We start from the raw sequence: 24,131 nt of genomic DNA on the forward strand, positions 1-24,131 counted from the left end.
AACACACCGTGACGCCAACACCACGATCCGCCTCTGACCTAATTCATGTCACCTGATATTGTGCACAGATCAGAACATTGGGGTTTTTTCCAGCATTAGACGACCCACTGAAAGTAATAAAGAAAACCATTTCAACGAGTCTACTTTGAGTAGGACTAACACTGGATAAACCCCGTAATTACCCATTGGTGCTTGCTTGTCTCTAGATTACGCAATGTATTTCTCAGCACAACATACCCAGGTGAGTAAAAAGACGCCCATTTTAGGGTAAAAAGTGCTGCTTTTGTTCCTCTGCAGCAGCCCCCAAATTGTGACACTCCCTTCCGTATAATGAAGATGCGACACTTCAGCCTGGCATTTGACAGCTAAAGGCATTTTGTTTTAATGAATTTATACTGCTCTGTTCCACTTCAACTGGGTTTACTCATTTTATAGCTGTTAAACATTTTCCTCACCATTTTTCGTAACTGAGTATTATTGTAATTTTGGGGGCCTTATAGGAAAAGTTGATGGGGGTAGGAAATCTTACGGGGACCTATTTAAATACAAATCCCTGTATCATCATTAAATTTATACTGCCCAATCCGCAGGTCCCAAGGCAGGGTCCAACAACTATTCAAAATTTAAAAAGTTAAAACAGATTAGTCATAGGAACAAGGGTGCGAGCCCTGAAAACAGACATCTTGGGTGTCAAAGCCCAGGGCAAAGAGGTGCATCTTCAGTAATCACCAAAAGTTGTCTAGCGAAGGTACCAGGTGGACCTCTGTGGGAGGGAAGTCCACAACTGAGGGGCTGCCACCGAGAAGGCCCTGTCCTGGGCTGCCACCACCCAAGCTTGAGGGGTATTAGACCCAAATTAGACCCAATGACCTGAATGGACATGCCTAGCGCTGGCCGGTTAATTTCCAATGGGTCTACTTTATGATTGACTTGGACGCAACCCCACCCTCCACAAATTGGTGGTGTTGTGTGTCTTTTGAGGCCGTGACTGGCCCGAGGCTATGCCGCGAGAGCGTCATAGAATTGTAGGGACCTCGAGAGTCATCTAGTCCAGTCCTCTGTAATGCAGGACTCTCAACATGGCTGAGTGAAGATTTGAAACCTGGGCTCCCAGGTGCCAGCCCACTGCTCCAACCACTATACCACCCATTTTAACTTTACCAAACTTTATATGATAGTTGGGGCAGAGGACTACTAAGACAGTCCACTTCCCATTGGAATCCTATTAACCATTGTCAGGATTGAGGTGGGCAAAAGAAATAGAGAAGGAAGGAGACAGCTACAACCAGCATCCCAAACAACAGCCCTTATAGCATTAATTCATGTCATATTTTATTTCATTTTCCCACAAAGACTGTACAAAATCCATATAAAATCCTGGCATTGGAATGGGCTATGGTTTAGTATCCAAAAATAATTCCCCAAAGGGGATCCCACCAGCCTTATAACTTACATGGGGACGTTGAGAACACACCGCAGAGGGGAGAGAGGGGGGTGGAATTATGTACACAGCAGGAGCAAGAAAGGAGAAGAGGGCACCGATTCAGAGGGAGAGTCACATTATTTACAGGAATGGGGGCAGGTGGGAAATGCCACAAGATTTCCTGCATGTTTATATATATAGATATTTATATTTATATATATACACACACTATCTCACATATTAACAAGCTTTACATGATAACAAAAAAGGGAGCCTGTGGTGAATCAGGACGCAGTCTGTATTATCGTCGTCCCTGTTATTATTATTTTTAAAGCACCAAAATGCATGAGCGTAACCTGCACGAGCCTCCACAGGGGCCGAATGTGCGGGAAGGTATCAAGGGGGGGCGGGGATGAGTCAGGGAGGAGGAGCTACGCTGGTCACCGGCTGATGTCACGGCTGGAGTCCCAGGCTTTGGGGCCAGGCTGCAGCTTCAGGGAGTCAAAGAAGGGGTGCTTCAGGGCCTCGGCCAGCGTCAGCCGCTTGGCCGGCTCGTATTCCAGCATGCCCTCGATGAGGTCGAAGAGCTGGTGGTGTTCTTCGGCCTCGGAGGCCAGGTACCTCTGTGGGGAGAAGGCGGCTGTCAGAACACAAGGAAAGACCGGCTGCTGGAGGCAAACCTATGGAGATGTTGTGTGCTGTTCTGGTCGCCTCACCACAAAAAGGATACAGTGGTACCTCGGGTTACATATGCTTCAGGTTACATACGCTTCAGGTTACAGACTCCGCTAACCCAGAAATAGTGCTTCAGGCTAAGAACTTTGCTTCAGGATGAGAACAGAAATCATGCTCCGGTGGCGCGGCAGCAGCAGGAGGCCCCATTAGCTAAAGTGGTGCTTCAGGTTAAGAACAGTTTCAGGTTAAGTACGGACCTCCGGAACGAATTAAGTACTTAACCCGAGGTACCACTGTATTGTAGAGCTGGGATGCGGGTAGCGCTGTGGGTTAAACCACAGAGCCTAGGACTTGCCGATCAGAAGGTTGGTGGTTCGAATCCCCGTGGCGGGGTGAGCTCCCGTTGCTCGGTCCCTGCTCCTGCCAACCTAGCAGTTCAAAAGCACGTCAAAGTGCAAGGAGATAAACAGGTACCGCTCCGGTAGGAAGGTAAATGGCATTTCCGTGCGCTGCTCTGGTTCGCCAGAAGCGGCTTAGTCATGCTGGCCACATGACCCGGAAGCTGTACGCCAATAAAGCGAGATGAGCGCCGCAACCCCAGAGTCGGTCACGACTGGACCTAATGGTCAGGGGTCCCTTTACCTTTACTTAGAGCCGGGAAAAGTTCCCCAAAGGGCAAGCAAAATGATCAAGGGGATGCAGCAACCCCCTCATGAGGAAAGGCGATTCTTAGGTTTAGAGCAACGTTCGAAATTTGCCATGCGTATTTTGCACCTGGCTATCGGCCACATGCAACCAAGTGAAGATGCCCGGGCGCCAAGATGGCGCCTGACGTCTCCACCATCTGGAGATGAATGCCAAGGGATCCTTGGATCTGGATTGTTTTCACACACTAATACCCCATCCTGCAGAATTCTATCCATTATACTTTATCTGCACAATAAGAACCAATTTCAGGAACCAAGAAGTTGTACTGAAAAATGTGACCTTTGAGCCGCCTGGCACCCAAATGGCAACTGAGGCATTCCGTTTTGGAGACTTGTAACCCTGGGTTTAAGAAGCCATTTGGCACCTAGCTTATATATCTTTTAACACTGGTTTATAGAGTAATATGTGTGATATTTTAGTGTATTTTTGGTTTCTGTGGAAGCCGCCCAGAGTGGCTGGGGAAACCCAGCCAGATGGGCGGGGTACAAATAAATTATTATTATTATTATTATTATTATTATTATTATTATTATTATTATTAAAAGCGAGTAACAGGTGGCATGAGAGAGATGTATGGCCTGGAGGAAGTGGAGAGAGAAAAGACTCCCCCCGTCACTCAGAAACACTAAAACTTGGGGGCATCTAAGGAATACGAACGTTGTAAGATTCAGGACAGATAAAACACGGGACTTCTTCATGCAGCGCACAGCTGAACTATGCAACTTGCTCCCACAGGGGGCAGTAACAGCCAACAGATTGGATGGCTTTAAAAGCGGATTGGGCAAATTTGGGGAGGGGGAGGCTACCAATTGGCTATTCCGTGGCCAGAGGGGAGCTTGCTCTTGCGTTCAGGACCTGTTTGAGGAGTCCACACTGGTTCACCTGGCCAGCCACTGTGAGGACAGGATCCTGGACTAGATAGGCCACTGGCCTGATCCAGCAGGCTCTCCTTATGTCTCGTTATATATGACCACTTCGTAGGTGAAAACTGCTATTTGCTCCTACCCAGAGTTTCCACTGGTGCCAGCCAACCTGCCTTGCCCAACCCTTCTCCCAGACCCTGTGACATCCCTCCAGATCTCCCTCTCCCATCACAAAGCAGCCTTACTCTCAGCGGCTTGCAGTTCTCTCGAACATAGCGCCCAGCAGAGGTGTTCTCGTCCCAGTCCAGGCGGCCGTGGTAGAAGTATTTCTGCTTCCTGCAGTGAACGAGAAACGGCCAGGTGAGGGCCAGATTACAAAAAGCCAGGTGAGCGGAGGGGTTAGGGAGCAGCCACCCACCCAACAACCCCAAAGGAAGGAAGCATTTCAGATTTTCCCATCCCATCTCACACATGAGCACCAAAAAGGCCCCACCTGGTCTTCCTGGTCATCCTCGATGGAAGGGGACCCAGGATTCGCTCCATCATTGCCAGATGCTCTCTGTTATCATGGGTCTGAAAGAAAAACAGCTTGGGGTTGAAAATGGTTTTTTTGGGGGGAGGGGGCAATATGCCAAAATAACATTTTGTTTTGAAGTTGGTGTCAAAGCTCCATCAAGGCTTCAGGAAATTACGATCACTCCTCCGGTGGCAGTCAAAAGGCAGATACAGTGGTACCTCTGGTTGCGAACAGGATCCGTTCTGGATCCCCATTCTCAACCTGAAAGGAACGCAACCTGCATCTGCACACGCACGGGTTGCGATTCGCCGCTTCTGCGCATGATGTCATTTTGCGCACATGCACAAGCAGCGAAACCCGGAAGTAACCGTTTCCGGTACTTCCGGGTCGCCACGGGACGCAACCTGAAAAGACGTAACCTGAACCGGACATAACAAGAATTATGACTATAAATGAAATACTTCTTACCACGTAATTTATTCAGTATTCACAGAGAGAGACAAAGGAACGCTGTCTTTACAATAATGGTGTTACTCCAAGTAAAGTCCCACCCCTTCAGTCCCTCCTAATATACATCACCCCTGCACCGGCTGGTCAGTGCTTTCTGTCTCTGAGATTTCTGCTCTGCTACTCACAGAGCCTGTCTGGTTTTGGGAGAGGGAGGATCAGGAATGCTTTCAAGAGACACTGAGTCTGTTAAATGTCTCTCCCCTGATGCTTCTCCTTCCTGCTGCTCCCCCAATATATCCCAGCTTTCCCCCTGAACTATGCCTTTCGGCAAACCACTGTTCTAAATCTACACTGTCCTCCTCTTCCCAGGAGACTGCAGCTCCCACCATTCTTCCTCAGTCCAGCCCCTGACAGTTGGTTGCCAGTGTTGTAGTGAGGTCTTTGCAGATGTACTGGGGACAGAGTTTTGAGAACCGATGCTACAGGCAATTTGTGCTACAGGCCTTGTGGGATGCTCACCTGGAACAAAGTGAAGCCCATGTAGTACTCGAAGATGATGCAGCCGATGCTCCAGACGTCACAGGGCTGGGTCCAACCGAGCTCTGTCATACCGAGAAAGAATTTCAGCAGGTTGCCAAGCCCCGCTGCTGCCCCACCTCTCCTCACCAGCCCAGTCATGTGCGGATCTTCCTGCCCTGCCCACCTGCACAAACTCACTAGCAACCCCCAAATCAAGTGAGCGCCAAGACACTGACCCAGGATGACTTCCGGGGCCCGGTAGTGCCGCGTGGAAACGATGGTGCTGTGGTGCTCGTGGTCGAAGGTGGCGCTGCCGAAATCGACCACCCGGACGGCCGTGTTCTTGACGCTCCGCTCGTCTCGCTTCTTGTGGGGAGGGGGAGACAGGGGAAGAAAAGAAGGGGAAGGGGCATTTAATGCAGGATGGAGGGGGGTCAGGCTCTGGGGCCATGTGCAGCCCCCCCCCAGGCCTCTATATCTGGCTACACCCCTCTTCCCCAGGCCACATCCCTCAACAGCTCTGCTTCACCTCCCACCTTGGCTTCTGAGCATTTTTTGCTTGGCTGGAATATGCCCTGGGACTCCCATAATGCCTCTTGCTTAGAAGATCAAGAAGGTGGGTTTGAATGTGGGTAGCAGTGTTTCCCAAACTTGGGTCTCCAGCTGTTTTTTGGACTACAACTCCCATCATCCCCAGCTAGCAGGACCAATGGTCAGGGATGATGGGAATTGTAGTCCTTTCTAGGGAAGCTTTTAATGTTTAACAGACTACTCTATTTTAATACTTTGTTGGAAGCTGCCCAGAGTGGCTAGGGAAACCCAGCCAGATGGGCGGGGTATAAATTATAAATTTATTAATATTATTATCATCATCATCATCATCATCCAGAAACAGTTGGAGACTCAAGTTTGGGAAACGCTGAAACTAGCCTACTGTACATTGGGGAAACTTGGTGTTTGTTGCTCTGCCCACTTTTGCCTCTGGCCCCTGGAAGATTGCCCAAGAGGGAATGTGGCCCTCAGGCTGAAAAAGGTTCACCACGCCTTGACTGATTTCCCAGGCAAGGATGGGGAAAGGACGCAGCTTTACATGCAGACGATTCCTGGTTCATTCTCTGGCACCTCCAGGTAGGGTGGGTAGAGACTCCCTGCCTGAAACCCTGAAGAGGCGCTGCCAGTCAGTGTAGACAGTACTGAGCTTGATGGCCCAATGGTCTTGAATCCCATATCCTGCCAAGCTTCCTATATCCTGCCAAGCAGCCCTGCTCATCACTCTTTCCTCCCTGGAGCCAATGCTGCGCAGATTGCAAAGTGCAAAGGGAGTTTTGGCCACCCCTGCTCTGGCCTGTTTGTTGCAGTACGATACAGATTTATCCAATGCACAGACTCACCTTTTCCAGGTTGTAGGTCATCTCATAATCAGAGTTGACAAAGAGGATGTTTTCGGGCTTGAGATCCGTATGCGTGAGCTTGTTTTCATGCAAAACTGAAGGGGGAGGGAGGAAATGAAACCAGCTCATATTTTGACACGAGAGGTGGGTACAAGGCAGGATGTTAAAACTCGCAAAGGAAAAGCTGTACTCGTTCATCCTGCACAGCTCTAAAAGTTCTCTACGTGAACCAGGCCACAGGTCAGCTCCCCTCCCATCCAAGCCCTCTCCTTGGAAACCTTTTAAAGACAACATTTTCATCTTTCCAGGTTTAACACATCCACTTTTAGGGGACACTTCCCTCCTGGCTGCAGCTGAACAAAACCAAGTTGCTTTCTACAGAGAATGATGGAGAGTAATGTCTCATCGAAGGACACACAGAGGTGTCGTCTGGCTTTTCTGCCTGGGATTATTTTAGCTGGAGATTTCAAAGTTTGTGAGTGGACATTTTTCGTGCAAAGCAAGCTCAGCCTTCCAGAGATCTATGGCAGAGGTGAGTGAGGAAATGAAGACCAAATGTGGCCTCTGGTACCTCTCCACTGAGTCTTTGCGAGGCTCCTCGGACTACACCTCTCAGCAGCCCTGCTCTATCTCCTCCTGAAGTGGATTTGTGTGGCTGGAACGTGTCCTTGAACTGCAACCATCCCTCTGGCTTGCCAGGATGGAGGACAGAGTGGGGCAGGGGTGTCTGCAAAGACGCAAAAACCTCTCGACTTTGTACAGGTGGCTCTACCTTCCGGGTATGCAAAATGTAAGAACCTGTTCCAGGTTCTCGAGTCCAGGCAGAGGGAAGACTGCATGTTCTGGGTCTGTCCCTGCAACTCCCCTGTGAGGCAAGTTTGTAGTACAGTGGTGCCCTGCAAGACGAACGCCTCGCAAGACGGAAAACCCGCTAGACGAAAGGGTTTTCCGTTTTGGAGGCGCTTCGCTAAACGAATTTCTCTATGGGCTTGCTTTGCAAGACGAAAAAATATTGCGAGTTCCCGCGGGGTTTTTTCGCCTTTTTCGCCCCTTTCCTAAGCCGCTAAGCTGCTTATCAGCTGTTCCGCTGATAAGCCGCTTCTCAGCTGATCGCTAAAAGCCGCTAGACCGCTAATAGCGCTAATCCGCTAAGCTGTCAATGGGCTTGCTTCGCAAGACGAAAAACCCGCTAGACGAAGAGAATCGCGGAACAGATTCTTTTCGTCTTGCAAGGCACCACTGTAATAATGCTGAATACCAGCTGCTGAAAAACACAAGAGGGAACTGCATTTTTCTGCTTGGGTCCTGCTTTCTAGGCATCTGGTGGCCACTGTGAGAACAGGATGCTGGACTAGATGGACCACTGGCCTGATCCTGCTGGGCTCTTGTGTACTTTCTCCAGGCCATGCATTGTTTTACAAACTTCATGTCACCTCTTGTTCAGCTTTTCTCTAAACTACAAAAAGCTGCAACTCAAGAGCTGCAGCCTTTTTTTTTTTTAACGGAAATGGTCTAAAAAAATAAATGCATTAAACCGTCCAGATCCAGCAGGCCTGCGTCTTCCTGCAGTCTCTTGTCCCCACTTGCCCTCCCACCCCAGATCGTGTCTGCTCTTGGCACTCACATTTGACAGCCAGGCACACTTGATAGGCCATGTGCCTTATCTGGTGGAGGGGGTAAGGCAGGTAATTGTTGTCCTTCAGGAAGTCAAAGGTGCTGAGTCCCAGCAGCTCGAAGGAAATGCACATGTGACCGTGATAGTCGAACCAATCGTACATCTGCACGCACAGGCTGGAGGACAGAGAAAAGCACAGGCAGTTGGAAGACTCCTCCCTGCAACTCGCTGCTGTTTTATCAGGCTACAGGAGGAGAGTGATGGGACTTGCAAATATTTATTGCTTATTCTTTTACTGGCCACTCGGCTAGCTATGGCTGAAACCTTGAGGGCCTCAGACAAGGACTGTACCACGACTCGGGGTACAAAAATGTCTGGTAATTGGCCACTCCTGAGAAAATAACTCAGAGGTTATAAAACGGGGGTGGGGGTGGGGATTGCAATATGATGGCCATTTACTCCATATACGAATGACACTGGTCTTCGAAGATAAAACTCTCCACAAAGCATCTTTGCATGTATTGCTATCCTGAAGAGGACGGCTTGAACTATATTACTTCCTTGGGAATGACTGAGACAGATAGCACAATTTTTGTGCTGTCTCCAGAACGTTACATGCCGGACGTTTAGATAATTTGTAGATATTTATAAGAATTGTTCATGTTAATGTGCAACCTAATACCGGTTATGGGGGTGGGGGGATGTCATGTTATATAATTGCTATTATATATGATAATCCAAGAAAGATTATTCTTTTCAAAAACCCTCCCCCCTCAACTAGCTGCAGCCATTTTATCAGGTTAAAGCAGGAGAGAGAAGGGACGGCAAGGCCTCTCCATTGCCTCCACTGAGAATAATAATAATAATAATAATAATAATAATAATAATAATAATTTATTATTTATACCCCGCTCATCTGGCTGGGTTTCCCCAGCCACTCTGGGCGGCTTCCAACAGAATATTAAAATACAGTAGTCTGTTAAACGTTAAAAGCTTCCCTAAAGAGGGCTGCCTTCTAAAAGTCTGGTAGCTGTTTTTCTCTTTGACATCTGGTGGGAGGGCGTTCCACAGGGCGGGCGTCACTACCGAGAAGGCCCTCTGCCTGGTTTTCTGTAACTTGGCTTCTCGCAGCGAGGGAACCTCCAGAAGGCCCTCGGAGCTGGACCTCAGTGTCCGGGTAGAACGATGGGGGTGGAGACGCTCCTTCAGGTATACTGGACCGAGGCCGTTTAGGGCTTTAAAGGTCAGCACCAACACTTTGAATTATGCTTGGAGAACAGTGATGCTCGACTCCCCCCTTGGCTGTTGCAACAACTCTGCTTACTAGGTGGGCCATAGGCTGGCTGCTACTTCTCTCAGTCTAACCTGCCTAACCCAATGGCCACCAGCTACCACTGGTAAAGACATTTCTACACTGCCCTTGAGTTCCTTTACAGAAATATAAGTAATCTCCACTAGGTGGCATTGTAGGAGAAAGCCAGGAGTTCCTGGACCTGGTCTAGGAAGGTAAACCAGGGGGGAAAAGGCCGGGCCGGAGTTCTTCTCCTTGACAAGAGATTTTGCAGAGGCTGCACACACCTATTTCCAGATGTGTTAGAGCTACTCACTTCTTGTTCTCCGGATCCTTCTCGTTAATTTTCTCCAGCACGTTGATCTCCAGCCGAGCTGCCTCTTTGTACTTTTCCACATTCTTGATTATTTTTAGAGCCACCCGTGTATTGCCCCTTGGGAGGAATGCAGGAGAAGTATCTCAGAATCAAGGTATTTGGGTGGAAGAAGTCGGGGAGAGATGCTTGAAATGCTATTGATCATCTCAACTTCTGACTATAGAGAACCTGTGGAGCCCTCCAGAAGTGGTTATGACTGACCCCTGTACTAGTCAAACCATTAGAACATCTAGCTCAGTACTGTCTACACTGACCGGCACAGGCTCTCTGGGGTTTCAAGGAGGGGACATTTCCAGCCCTACCTGGAGATGCTTCACATTGAACCTGGGACTTCATGTACACAAATCGGATGCTCTACAACTGACCTATGGCCAACTGAGCTACTGCTGTATCCTAGAGACACTCTAGGAATCTGCCTTCTACTGAGTCAGACCATTGGGTCCCTCTAGTTCAGTACAGGCTGTGCTGACTTTCCTGGATTTCAGACAGGAGCCTTTTCCCCAGCCCTACCTGGAGATACTGGGGACTGAGGCTGGGACCTCCGGCATGTAAAGCAGCTGCTCTAGCAGTGAGCTAGGGCCCTTCCCCACAACTCCTGAGTCACTCCTTTTTTCTAAGCTGGAGGATGCCCAGGTGCTTTTGCTGTTCCTCACACAAAAGCAGTTCCAGCCCACAATGCACGATTCAGCCCCCTAAGCCTTTAAGCGGAACACATTTGCTATGTTTGCTGCAAGTGGCCAGCACAGCTGCCGCTCAGACAAGAATCCCAAATGCTGCTTCCTTCTGCCACCGGCTCACTCACCTGCGGTGATCCACACACTGTACCACCCGGCCAAAAGTGCCCTCTCCGAGGGTGCTAATAATCTCGTCTGAGAAAGGAGAGAGAGACAGAGAAAGAGAGAAAGAGAATGTAAGAGAACAAGCAGTGTCTGGTCACAGCGCATAACACACCATCACAAAGGCTGCCTTTGCCAGCTCAAAGAGCCAAGACAGGGAGGCCCCTGCAAACTAATTCAATCCCTGACACTTTGGGTAACAATATGAAAAGATAACAGAGAATGGAGTTGGGAAGGGAGACTCTTTAAAGAAAAGGAAACAGAAGAAGGGCTGGGCTTTTTTTTTTTCCCTTAAAAAAAATAACAACAACAACAATTAATACTGCGAAGAAGAAAAAAAAGGAACAGGGCGGGAAGGGGAAGCTAAGAGAGCAACTGCGCGACTGCAATGGGAGCTTAACTAGAGACTAGATTATGTTACGATTTGGCTGTACATCTTTCTTGAAGCCAGTCGCCGATGCGATAGACGAGGTGGCCTTCGTCGTCGTCTTCCACGCTCTTGGCTCTCCGGCCGCTTTGCTGACTCCGCTGCGGGGGGGTCCCCAAAAACGCAGGCACAGGCGGAGGAGGGGAGGGTTTTCGTGTTTTCATTCATTCATTCACCCGGCCAATTCGGGGCGTTTTCAAACCAGCGCAGGGGCAAGCCAGCCAGCCAAGCGTCACCCATGGAAATGGTAGGTAGGCCCGTTGGCAGATTTGAGGAAGGAAGGAGGGACGATTCCCAGGCCAATTCATACGGCGCAGAGGCGCATATATATATAAACGATAAGGGATATTGCAAGGGAAAAAAAAGTCAAGATAACACACACACTAGCTTAGGAAATCTCTCTTTTAAAAAAATAAAAAGTATAATCAAAGAAGTAGTAGTAAAATATATAAATATATATATATGGAGAAAGTCTTCCACAAAACAGACCCACCCAAGGCAGTAAAAAAGGACAGGGCAGAGAGAAAAGTTGGGTCCTCGCATGATAGGGTCTACATGCTGGAAGAGCACACAGACAGTGGCTCACCAGCCAGAAGCTCAGCAACCACAGGAAAGGGATAGGGCTTGCTTGAAGCAGACCCACCAGACGATCAGTGGCAAGGGGTGGAAATCCTCCATGGTCAACCTCATCCTTTCCAGCCTCCTAGACTTGCTTACCCCCAACATCCAGAGCAGGGAAGGAAGTGGACTTTGATGGCTGAGCACATGCTCTGTAGACTGAAGGCCCAGGGTTAAGTCCCTGGCAACTCCAGGCAGCTGGTGATGGGCAAGACCTTTCTCTGTCCGAGGTCAAGGAGAAGCACTGACAGTCAGAATCTACTGGGCTAGATGGGCAAAAGGCCTGAACTGGTCTAAGGAAGATCCCCCATGTTCCCAGAAGCTATAACCTCAGGGCGCATTTTCCCCAGTTACCACGAGGAGAGAAATTAGGTTGAAGCACACAGCTCCCCGTAAGGTGGAACTTTGGCTGAGCTCTATCCACTAACCAAAAAAGCTGGGTCAGTTATGTACCTACGCCGTGTACCAGAACATTTCCTGGTTCAAGGCTCCCAAAAGTCCAGAGGACTCATGAGTGGAAGAGCCTGACTGTTGCTTCTCTGCACCATTTGGCGCTCTGGCCATGCCTCCTTCTGAACAGCCTCTGCTTTCAGGGGAGAAGATAATTTTGCAGCATGTTTGCACAGTGTGTGATGGGGTGGTTTCAATTCCTTCCAACACATAGAGGCAAGAGCTCTTGTACGAAGCTGCCTGCTGCATCTCTGGACTAAGTCACTGCTCTGGCCTTCCAGTCGAGAGGTATGACCAGGACAAGCAGACACACGACAGAAAACAAAGGAGTTGTTGGTTCATACTCTTACAGAACCTCAAAGGCAACATGTTTTTAGGTGCAAGAAGGAATTGTGTCCTCAATTTTTAACATCCTCATTTGTTAGTTCGGGGAAAGGTATGTGTGTCAGCTGTCAGAAGTTGGGGACACACCAATTCTACAATAAAGCCCATGCCTGTCCTGGGAAGTGACAGAAAACCTATTGACCTCCAGAAGTTGCTGGGCAACAGCTCCCATAATCACTGGTCATGCTATAGTCCAGCAGTATCAGGAAAGCCACAGATTCCCCATGAGAAATGTTAAAAAGCTGGCAGGCACCCACTGTTCTGGGAGTATCCAAGAGGTCTACCTGTTTTCTTCCTATAACACAGAGCTTGCTCACTTTAAAAACCTCTTCAAACTCTATCAAGCGAGCTGGTCTTGGGCAAAATGAACCAGCTGTTTCACTCAGTATTCAGTAGCTTCATATGCAGAGAATTCAACGAACTACATCCTTTGCAAGCGAAAAAGGTCCCCTGCTCAGTTGCTGGCATCTCCTTGTAAGGCTGGGAAAGGTCCTCTGCCCCAAATAAACTTTAGAGAGATACTGCCAGTCAGGCTATGTAAAGACTGGGCTAGATAGATGGAATACAAAGTTGGTTTTCTATTTCATACTCTCACAGGTTGCCAGTCTGGCATCCCTGTTGGGCTTACAACAGGGTGGGGAGAAAGACATATTGCTCAGGGCCACAGCACCTGCTTTGCTGATGCTGCATCTTCAGGGAGGACAGGGAGAGACCCCCTGTCTGAAATCCAGGAGAGCCTCTGCCAGTCAGTGTAGGGAATACTGAGCTAGATGGACCATGGTCCTGAAATTTAGACTATGGAGCCAGCAGGGTGCCAGAGGCCTCTATTCCCTACTTGTATGTGGAGGTGAAGACAGCTACCTGGGAGCAAACAAGCTGAGGAGGCCCACTGCAAGGGATAGGCTGAAATCATTTACACACACCCGTGGCGAGGCTGTTGTCACAAGAAGTCAAACTGTGAATCTTCTTTTTAGCACAAAATCAAAGGCCTTGCCTGTGCGTCTAGAGAAGTCTGAAAACTCTCAGATCGGGACGCATTAGTCCACCCTCGACACTGGCTGGCCTGAGCCCTCTGAGAGCACCTCAGGTGACCTTAAAAGGGGATGCAGGCAAATTCATGAGGTGGGGAAAGGACATCAATGGCTGGTTGTCATGATGGCTATGAGCTACCTCTGAGATGGGGGCAGCCTGCCCCCTAGAGAACAGTAGCCAGGGAGAGGATTATTGCCATCATGCTCCGATTGATGGCATCACAGGAGGACCAACTTGGCCACTGGGGAGAAGGGACTCTTCTTACGTCCCTAATGCAGCAGCATTTGCAGTCCATCGTAAGAGCACAATCAGAGCCCTGCCAAATCAGGCTCATGGTCCATCCAGTCCAGCACCCTGAGCCTGAGCAAAACAGCGCTCTCCCTCTTGTGAATGGTATTCGGAAGCAATACTGCCTTCAACTGTGGAGGCAGAGCATAGCCATTATAGCTAGTAACCATCCTTACCAAAAGACAAGGGCGGGAGCAATCTAGGACTCTCAACAGAGCAGGACAGGCCTCCAAGCAGAGTGGACATTTCTGGAACGGAAGGGGGCGTTCGGGACTAACACCAGGGCCTCAAAAGCATCCACTGCACAGTTGTGTTTCTCGCGGAAGAACTCTGGCTGCCTCTGGAGGCTCGGAGGCCGTGACAACTACTCACCGATGAGGAGCGGCTGAAGGAGCGGCTGCGGCGGCGTCTCCGCCGTCGCTTCCGGCGGCTGCTTTTGCAACTGCGATAGCTGCCGTCCCGGGAACGCTGATACTCGTAGGAGTGGTGGTAGTCAGGCTCGTAGTAGGCGTCGCCCCGCTCGCGGCTGTACCCGTCTCGCCGATAGCCGTCGCAGTAGCGCCGGTCGTAGGCGCGCCGATCGGAGGAGTGGTCATCGTAGCTGGGAGAAGGGCAGCGGGGAGAAACATGGCACAGTTCAGCCAGCGTCCAGGAGCAGAAGCAAAGGGTGTTGGGCAAGGCTGGTTCACAGTGCCACCTGGGCCAGGCTTGCTCCCCCCCCCCCACGACCTGCTTGCTTCTGTTGCCTGCCCAGCCCCCCTGGACCCAAGCACTGTGACATGTAAGAGCTGCGGCGTGCGAAGCTGTTGCATCTCAGTGGCAAGCGATACCCCTCGCATTTAATTAACAGTTGTCCCCAGCCCCGGTTTGCAATCGTCCTTTGCGCTGTGCACCTATCTGTTCTCAGCCACTGTTCTCACTCTTCTCAGCCACTCATTGTGCACCAAACAGTTTTTATGAAAGTGTCAGAGAAGGCCCTCTTTATGCAAGAACACAAGAAGAGCCCTGCTGCATCAGGCCAACGGCCTATCTAGTCCAGCATCCTGTTCTCACAGAAGCCCGCAAGCAGGACCTCAGGGCAGCAGCAACTCCATCCATGTGTGGTTCCCAGTTCCTGGTATCGAGGGGCCTGCTGCCTCTGACAGTAGAGGTAGGGCACATCCATTGGGCCATTAGCCACTGATAGCCTCATCCTCCAGGAATTGTTCTAATCCTCCTTTAAAAGCATCCAAGCTGGTGGCCAGCCCGGCCCCTGTGGAAGCGAGTTACATAGTTTAACAGTGCACTGTGTGAAGAAGTACTTTCCTTTATGTACGCTGCATTATACACAACTACCCCTCTGGAATTCCATATATATATATATATATATATTTGCTTTCGTAGATTTTCACGGGTACAGGAATGCAGGTTTTGGTGTCCTCGGGTGTCTTCCCGTGTAAAAGTTGGGGTGTCTAGGCGAACATTGGAGGCTATACACCACACCCCCTCTACAGTATTTATAGGAACTCAAACACTGAGATCCTGCTCTGTTCCAGTAACAAGAAGCCGAAAGCACCAGCCTGAAGATGACGAGTGAGACCTCGTCGAAACGTCGCCTAGACACCCCAACTTTTACACGGGAAGACACCCGAGGACACCAAAACCTGCATATATATATATATATATATATATATATATATATATATATATATATAATGTATATATATATACACACACACACACATATACATATACATATACACACACACATATACGTGTACACACACACACACACACACACACACCCCATAGCTGTCAACGTTTCCCTTTTTTTAAGGGAATAGGATTCCTCACAAAAAAAGGGAAAAGTTGACAGCTATGCATATACACAAACAAACAAAATAGGCCTCATCAGGGAGCTTACCATGTTTCTTTCCCCCCATGTGTACATCTCAAAAGCATGGAAGAATGGGCATTGCAAACACAAGCACACACACACACACACACACACACACACACAAACACACACACACCATATAGACAGAAGCCTCAGGGACCTTCAGCCTTCCCTGAACTGATGCCTTCCAGACTCCAACTCCCTTCAGCCCCAGCAGGCACAGCCAATGGTCAGGGATAATGGGAGCTGGAGTCTAATGTCATCTAGAACAGTGGATCCCAATCTTTTTGGCATGGCGACCTGCAAGTCCAAAGCATCTTGGAATGGTGACCAACCAATTTATTGCCACAATTGACAACACAGCATCGTAAGTTGCCACGAAATAAAAAAGACCACTTAAAGGATTACAGTGGTACCTCGGGTTACATACGCTTCAGGTTACATACGCTTCAGGTTACAGACTCAGTTAACCCAGAAATATTGCTTCAGGTTAAGAACTTTGCTTCAGGATGAGAACAGAAATTGTGCTCCGGCGGCACAGCGGCAGCAGGAGGCCCCATTAGCTAAAGTGGTGCTTCAGGTTAAGAACAGTTTCAGGTTAAGTACGGACCTCCGGAACGAACTAAGTACTTAACCCAATGCACCACTGTACAAGCAATAATGATTTGGGGTTTGCTTATAAAACTTGCAACAACATAATGGGAGGCTTGTTTCTAGGACCAAGGTGAAACTTTCAAGCTCCCTTGCTATTTTTACTATAGGATGCTATTAAGGTAACCTTGTTAAAGTTAACAGTACTGAAATGTTGCTTTTTGTATGTTGTTATGTTTGCTATTGTTTTATTGTGTTCTTATGAAATTGCTCTTGCACTATTTGATTTTGAAATGTGTATGTTCCTGTTTTCTTTGTTTTAAGCCACTTGGAGCATGATAATTTTGGTGCATAAAAGCGGCATACAAATACAATTACGAATGACTTTGCAGAGGCTTTGCAACCCACTTCGGTTGAATCTAGAGGGCTGATCTAGAGGGCACCAGGCTGGGGGAAGGTTGGGCCATTCACCCCAGAGCCACTCTGGTTCTGTTCCAGGTGCCACAGCCAGCGCTGGCTCTTGGTACCTTCTGCTCACGTGCTCACCTGCGGGAACGGACATGATAGCTGTCTTCCCTGCGGTGGCGCCGCTCGCTGCTGCTCGACCGCGAGCGACTCCGCCTCCTCTTGTGCTTGCGGCTTCTGTAACGCTCGTGGAAGCTGCCCCGGCTGCTGCGTTCTGAAGAGCGGAACCTTCTGGAATGAGGCATCTGCAAGGAAAAGAAAGAAGGGTTAAATGGGGCTGCCTAAACTGGCCACCAGGTGAGCAGCAATTAAAACGTTAATGGGGAGGAGCCTGTTTTGAATTGCAAAAGAAAATAAAACAAAGGGCTTTCCACAGCAGTCAACAAAATAGTGTTTTGACACAAACTAATCTATACAAGCTTTTCATTAATTAAAAAAGCCCTGCCATTATGCTGTTACATCCAATCAAGAGCCATTTAAAAGACCATACAGAGTTTCCAAATTGCTCTTAAAATAGCTCTTCCTATCCCCCAGGGATGGAGGAGCCTGTATCTTTCCAGATCTTGCAGGGCTACAGTTCCCTCCATTCCTGACCAGTGCCTCAGAGCATGCACTTGCCCACGCCTTTGCTTTGAATTCACAGCAATTGTAATCTGGGGAGGAAATTCCAACTGCCACACTGGGACTTACACCTAAATAAAAGATGTCACGGAATGCACCATTGTGGGAGGGGAGCTTTCGTTACTGCTCTTGTTAAAACAGCTGAGAATCAGAAATCTTTGCCAATCTATCACAAATACAACCCCCCAGTCTTTCTGCCCACCTCTACGCCATGAGGTCCTTGTGTTCATTGATACACAGGAAGCTGTGCAAGTTTCTCTTCCATGACCTTGCCTAATTCTCTTTTAAACTTGAAGCCACCCAAGTAGGTGGCCCTCAGTACCTGCTCAGGTGGGAGCACATTCCAGAGTTTAAGCATGCCAAGAAGAGCTTGAGATTCATAAATCTATGCAACCCACCACCTTTCCACACACTCAGAACAGCATGCGAAAGAGATAGAAGAACCACAAAGAAAACCATTTTAGAAACCCTGCAGGAAAAGAAAAGAAACCCGGCACCAAACAACAAACACACTCAAAGCTGAGCTGGAGACAAAGCACAAGGACACACACAAAAATGCAGCTCCATTTTCAGTTCAGACTAATAATTTACAAAGCAAACTTTAAAAAAACAAGGAACTGTAAAAGGAGCAGAATAAGACAGCTAGGACACACATAGGCAGCAGGATTCATTACAGACTTTTTTAAAAAAAAAACCAATAGGATAAAAAATAATTCAATATACAAATAGTGTCCAGAATTATTTATCTACATCCATTTCTTAGTCTGTATCTAAATCAGTTTCTTAGGCCACATCCACACCATACCTTTTTTTTTAACAGCACCTAGAACACATTTATTAGGTGCCTTGCCAACAAATGATGACATATTATAAAAATAATATTATTTATATTTGTTAGTCACTTTCCTCACAAAAGTGATCTAAAGCGACCTTCATTAAAACAAATCGGGTAAAAGCCTTAAAACCACATCTTGAAATGATGGGTCTCACAGACAGTGGCGGAGATACATGGAGCTTCCCCCCGCACTCCTCTTCCTCTGCCAGTGCTCACAGATCCTGCCCCACTCAAAGAGGCCAGAAATGCCTGAAACCCTTCAAGTTAAGGGCCAAAAGGGCAAGTGAAGAGGAGAGTCTTTGCCTAGCAACTAGAAATAAAGATGGTGCCAGGTGAGCCTTCCCGGGAAGAGCATTCCACAAGCAGGGGCCACCTCTGAAAAGGCAATGCTCTCGTCAGCCTCCAGACCACCCAGGGACAACACACTGTTAACAAAGCTGCTGTTAATTTATCATTAATATTAATGAAACTAATTTTAAAAACAGAACCTGTCCCTTGAAAATCTGTCCTTCCTATCCACTATCAGTGGCGGTGCTATGTATATTATGAATTACAGGGTTGAATAATATAAGCATCATTATTAAATTAAAAAACAGCAACACTTGAACTGAAAAACTACTCTCGTCACCCACCTCAGATACAATTATGGTGTTGAAAATACTGCAAATACACTATTAACAATGCTACTGTTGTTAAGTCATTACTACTATTACTACTACTGATATACTACTAATAAATAATGCTAGCAGGAGCCAGCCTCTTACCCTGCTGTCAGTGTAACACATTTCACACACAATTGTGCTGCATCTATTACAGACACATTACTCAACAATGTCATTACTTTTCATATTCAATGACAAAATCATGCTAATGAAAAGAAAGTCAGCCTCCTCCACTGAAAAGCTACAGTAGTCACCCTACAATGCTGGTGTTGGGTATATAAAGGGCATGATGTTAATAATAACTTTAATAATTTTATTATTTATTCCCCCACCCAAATCTGGCTGGGTTTCCCCAGCCACTCTGGGCAGCTTCCAGCAAAATATAAAAATACAATAAAACATCAAGCATTAAAAAAACTTCCTGATTCAGGGCTGCTTTCAAATGCCTTTATCTCCTGGTGAGTACCGGAACCTTTCCCCCCTAAAAAATAAAAGCACTGCTGTTAACCATGTTAATGTGCCAGTGTGGCACATAATAGTTCAAGTGGTGAGCTAGAACTCTAGGAGACCTGGGTCCAATTCCCTGCTCAGTTGTGAGTGATCCTGGGCTAGCTGCTGTCTCTTAGGCTAACCTACCTCAAAGTGTTCTTGTGAAGATAAAAATGGGGAGGGGGAGACCCATCTATGCCACCTTGAGCTCCTTGGAGGTATGGTGGGATATACATGTACAGTGGTGCCTCGCAAGACGAAATTAATCCGTTCTGTGAGGCTCTTCGTATAGCGGTTTTTTCGTCTTGTGAAGCAAGCCCATTGACAGCTTAGCGGATTAGCGCTATTAGCAGTTTAGCGGCTTTTAGCGGATCAGCTGATAAGCGGCTTAGGGCTTAGGAAAAGGGGGGGAAAGGGGGAAAAAACCCGCAGGAACTCGCAAGACATTTTCGTCTTGCGAAGCAAGCCCATAGGGAAATTCGTTTTGCGAAGTGCCTCCAAAACGGAAAAGCCTTTCACTGTAATAAAGAAATAACAGTGGCATTGTCATTATTATTGCAATGAAAAGCCACCCCAAAGGAGCTGCTCTTGTCACTCCCCTAGAGTGATGGAATTTTATCAAACCAAGTCCTACTTAGAGTAAACCCACAGAAGTCAACAGATTTTAAGTTGGCCTCTCTCTCTCTCTCTGAATGTATATGAAAACCACCCTCGGTAACAAGCAACTAATAAATTAAACATCTGATTTTATGATAAATTTGCTTGTTGTCCTGTTTTCGGTGGATTGTCATTTATAGGCACCACATAGAAATGCAAATAATTAAATGGTATGCAAATGTTTCAAATATTATTTTTATTATTGGTATTGCCTGTCTTTCACCTGCAGGTCCCAGAGTTACAACAATTTAAAATAATTTGCAGGTTTCTCGCAGGAACCTGAAAATCTGATTGCTCACTGTTAAGAACAGGAAGCTGGACTAGACAGGCCCTTTCTTAGGCTCTTCTGTTTAAAATTCAGTATTTAAAATAGTCAAAAGAGGGTGGGTCCTAACACAGCTCCCGATTACAGGAGGTCTACACAACTTCGCTGTACTTTTTTTCAGCACCTGCTAAAAACATTTTCTTGCTTAGACAAGCATATCCAGATACGCAGAATGCTGACATGCATTTTAATCTGGTTCTGGTTTTTTGTTTTAAATAGCTGAGGTTTCTTTACTGATAATTTCACTGCTTTACTCTTTTTGGAAACCCTTTTGAGGTTTATTTGGTTTTTACAATCAAGCTGCAGATAATAAATTATATGAAACAAATAACACCCCCAAAGTTGGGCTCTTAGCCCAACACAATCCACACATCCTGGTGTTGCCTGCATTAGGACTGTGCTGTAAAGTTAAACAATGCCTAAGTGTGGTTGCGGTTGCTGTTAATCAACACCCCTACAACAACAATGGGTGATGATGTAGTGCTAGGGAAGGTGAGTAATGGTTGGTGGAAGAGAGAGAGAGAGTGAGCACAAGCCAGCAATAACACCTTCAGTTCCTCGGAAGAAAAGGTGGAAAACAAATGTGATAAACGACAACAAGAGCAAAGAAAGAGAGTGCCAAGTGAAGAGCTGCCCCTCCTCACCCACTACAACTACAACAGCAGGACAATTTCACGGAATAACAGACTTGCAGAGTTGGAAGGGACCACGAGGGTCATCTAGACCCCCCCCCCGCAACCTCCTGCCCATCCGACCCTGGCATTAAGAGCCTAATGCTCTACCAACTGAGCTATTCGCTGCTTTCCAGTCTTTTCCCCCAGCCACTCCGAGGGGGGTGCCTGTGTTTACAATCGAGCGGCCTATACAGGAAAATAAATAAGGCTGCCAGTAGGGCTCTCAGAGGCCCACATTGCTGGGGTCGCCTGGTTGTTCCCAAGGCCTAAGTGTGGTTGTGGGGGTGACTGTTCACGACCCCCCATTACTGTGATGTAATTAACTGAAGGGTAATTAATGAGAGGTGACTAATAATACTAATTCTAATACTAATAATAATGATGTAATAACTGTTCACGAAATAACTGTACATAATAATATAATAACTGATCACGACCCCCATTATTGTGATGTAATTAACTGAAAGGTAATTAATGAGAGGTGATTAATACTAATAATACTAATAGTAATAATAATGTAATAACTGTTCACGAAATAACTGTACATAATAATATAATAACTGATCATGACCCCCATTATTGTGATGTAATTAACTGAAAGGTAATTAATGAGAGGTGATTAATAATAATAATAATAATAATAGTAATAATAATGTAATAACTGTTCACGAAATAACTGTACATAATAATATAATAACTGATCACGACCCCCATTATTGTGATGTAATTAACTGAAAGGTAATTAATGAGAGATGATTAATAATAATAATAATACTAATAGTAATAATAATAATAATAATAAAAGGCAACCGAGGGAAGAGCTGCCCCAGGTCACCCCCCCTCCCACAGCACCGCCTGGGCCTGGTCTGCCCCTCATGAGCCCCCCCCGTCCTGCCCCATAGATGCCCCCCACCCCCACAGCGGGGGGAGGGGCGGAGGGCGAGCTCCCCTCGCCCCCCCCCGTCCAGAACAGCCCTCTCCCCCCGCACTTTCCCGCACCCTCTTGGCCGCCAGCCCGGTGCGCTTGTCCCACAAGAAGTCCGTCTTGGCGGCGGCGGCGGCGGCTCCTCGTCTCCCCACTTCCCCGAACTGAGGGACGAAGCCAGCTGCTCCGAGCGAACGGGCGAGTGGCGGCGCGCATGCGTCGCCGTCGCCGTTGCGCTCGCGATCGACGCGCGCCCAGCATACGCACATACGCACGCCACGTACGGCACGTACGGGGGAGGGAGGGAGGGAGGGAGGGAAGGCGGCGTAAGAACGCGCCGCGTGCTGGCGTCGCCGGACGTGCGGTGGGTTGGGCGAGGCGTAATGGAGCCGCAGAGATAGGAATGAGGAAGAGGCGCGCGCCCACCTGGAAAGAAGGGTAATGTTGTTTGCCTTGCGAGTTGCGGGACTACAACTCCCGTCATGCCCTCCTCGACCTTTTGGGCGTTGCTGGCTGCTGGGGTTGCTGGGAGTTGCAGTTCAGCAACGGCTGGAAGGCCAGGCAGGTTCCTCCAGCCCTGCTTTTTTAAAAAAAATAATTATTGGTTTTCACATTATAAACAAACAAACACATAACAAACATAAATCATAGCCTTGTTGAAAACAAACATAAATTATAGCCTTGTTGAAAATTACACTTATTAGCATTGTTACGTGACTTCCTCACTTCCCCTTGGTTGGATTTCATTGCATATCCTTTTAACGGTTTTCTTATAAAATTTAACTTAAACATCCTTAGATCTTCACATTATGAAGTTAAACATAATAATTCGACACTTAACATAGATACTGTAATATCCTAAGCCAATTAAGTGTCTGCAAGCTGTTTTCGGTTAATTTAACTTAACATATTTAACTAAGTAATCATTAAATTTAATCCGCTCTTCCTGATACTCCTCCTCCTTCTGGTCGCGGACTCTTCCGGTTACGTCGGCTAGCTCCAAAAAATCCATCATCTTCATCTGCCATTCTTCCAGCCCTGCTTTGGAGGCTTGTCTATCCCCAGCAAAGTGTATTGCGTGTAAGCGTAGTGCCTTGAATGCATGCGGGAGCGAGCCTTTGCTTGAGCTGTGTTCGAGCACAACCTCTGCTTTTATTACTTCTGTGCTGTTTTTACATCTTTCAGGTTTTTTTTAAAAAAAATATTGTTTCAATTCTGTTACAATGCAATTACTTTTTGACTATTCTCTTTTGTATGTTTTCAGCTTTTTGTGGTTTTGGGCATGCGTGTTGTAAGTTTTGTAAGCTGCCTCGAGTCCTGGATATAAATGAGGAGGATGATGCTCGGATCTCCATCAGCCCCAAGTGACACGGCTGCTGGTTACTGATGGTGGGAAGTGGAGCCTTGCAGCATAGGGTTCCTCCCATCCCCTGCCTTAAAGGGGGAGCTCCTGCCGTCAGGACGGAGATACAGGACGATGAAGACAAGAACGAGCCGTCTCAAGAACAGCTTCTTCTCCAGAGCGATCTCGGCCCTGAATGGGAAACCTGGACTTTGAAAGTCATCTAATCTTCCTTGCTGTATTATATTTTATTGTTTTAATTAGTGTTTTTATAGTTTTTATAGTTGTTCTGATTTTGTGTGGAGTGCCCTACCTGGGTGGATGGAGCAGCCAAGTAAATTTCGTTGTCCCTGAAAGGGGGCAATGACAATAAAGGTATTATTATTATTATTATTATTATTATTATTATTATTATTAAAGACTAGTAAACGTGTGTAACAGAATTACAATTTCCAGCAACTCTTAATACACTTCAGTACCCAGAATTCTTTAAAGGATGGAACATGTGCTTCAGGTGTGCTCTTTTTAACTCAAGCTTTGTTCAGGGAGGAGAGAAGGAGAGCCATTGACACCTATAGAAAATTATGCACTTCGTAATTCAGAAGTCGGCGGTGTGTGTCACCTCTACATTTTCCTAATTCTAGAAATACACGAGAGACGCATGCGTAGTGAGAAAGAGAAGCGGGGAGAAAAGGGGAGCGGCAGCACGTGACCCCTCCTCCTCTCTCTCGCTTGCCAAGCGAAGGAAGTGAGCGAAAGGGCGGGGTTAGGAGGGGCGGGGCAAGCATATGCCACGCCCGTAGCCA

General features: G+C 47.4%; 1 protein-coding gene across 5 annotated transcripts; it reads right to left on the reverse strand.

The window, feature by feature from the left end:
- Positions 1-1,307: 1,307 nt before the first annotated feature.
- CLK2 (CDC like kinase 2) lies at positions 1,308-22,514 on the reverse strand. Of its 5 annotated transcripts, none has more exons than XM_081841100.1 (13): positions 22,410-22,514; positions 16,877-17,040; positions 14,236-14,464; positions 11,099-11,192; positions 10,631-10,697; positions 9,769-9,885; positions 8,171-8,337; positions 6,547-6,641; positions 5,392-5,521; positions 5,156-5,238; positions 4,163-4,242; positions 3,915-4,005; positions 1,308-2,046 (listed from the first exon to the last, which is right to left on the reverse strand). In XM_081841100.1, exons 2-13 carry the CDS (start codon positions 17,038-17,040, stop codon positions 1,864-1,866), a joined length of 1,500 nt encoding a protein of 499 aa, XP_081697226.1. In that variant the 5' UTR covers positions 22,410-22,514; the 3' UTR covers positions 1,308-1,863. The 5 variants fall into 5 exon arrangements, with proteins under 5 accessions (XP_081697226.1, XP_081697228.1, XP_081697227.1 ...); XM_081841102.1 differs by lacking the exon at positions 22,410-22,514 and adding an exon at positions 22,058-22,219; XM_081841101.1 differs by lacking the exon at positions 22,410-22,514 and adding an exon at positions 22,058-22,194 and having other exon boundaries at positions 5,392-5,518.
- Between the last annotated feature and the right edge of the window lie 1,617 nt (positions 22,515-24,131).

Source organism: Podarcis erhardii (assembly GCF_964252035.2).
Source record: "Podarcis erhardii genome assembly, chromosome: 15".
NCBI lineage: Eukaryota > Metazoa > Chordata > Lepidosauria > Squamata > Lacertidae > Podarcis > Podarcis erhardii.

What these genes read in the sequence shown, in the direction of transcription:
- CLK2 (XM_081841100.1), bottom strand. Translation starts at nt 17,040, where the DNA reads ATGCCTCATTCCAGAAGGTTCCGCTCTTCAGAACGCAGCAGCCGGGGC. An exon ending in TATCATGTCCGTTCCCGCAG is followed by an intron (nt 14,465 to 16,876) that starts GTGAGCACGTGA and finishes CCCTTCTCCCAG; the next exon opens with CTACGATGACCACTCCTCCG. An exon ending in TGACCTACAACCTGGAAAAG is followed by an intron (nt 5,522 to 6,546) that starts GTGAGTCTGTGC and finishes CCTCCCCACAAG; the next exon opens with AAGCGAGACGAGCGGAGCGT.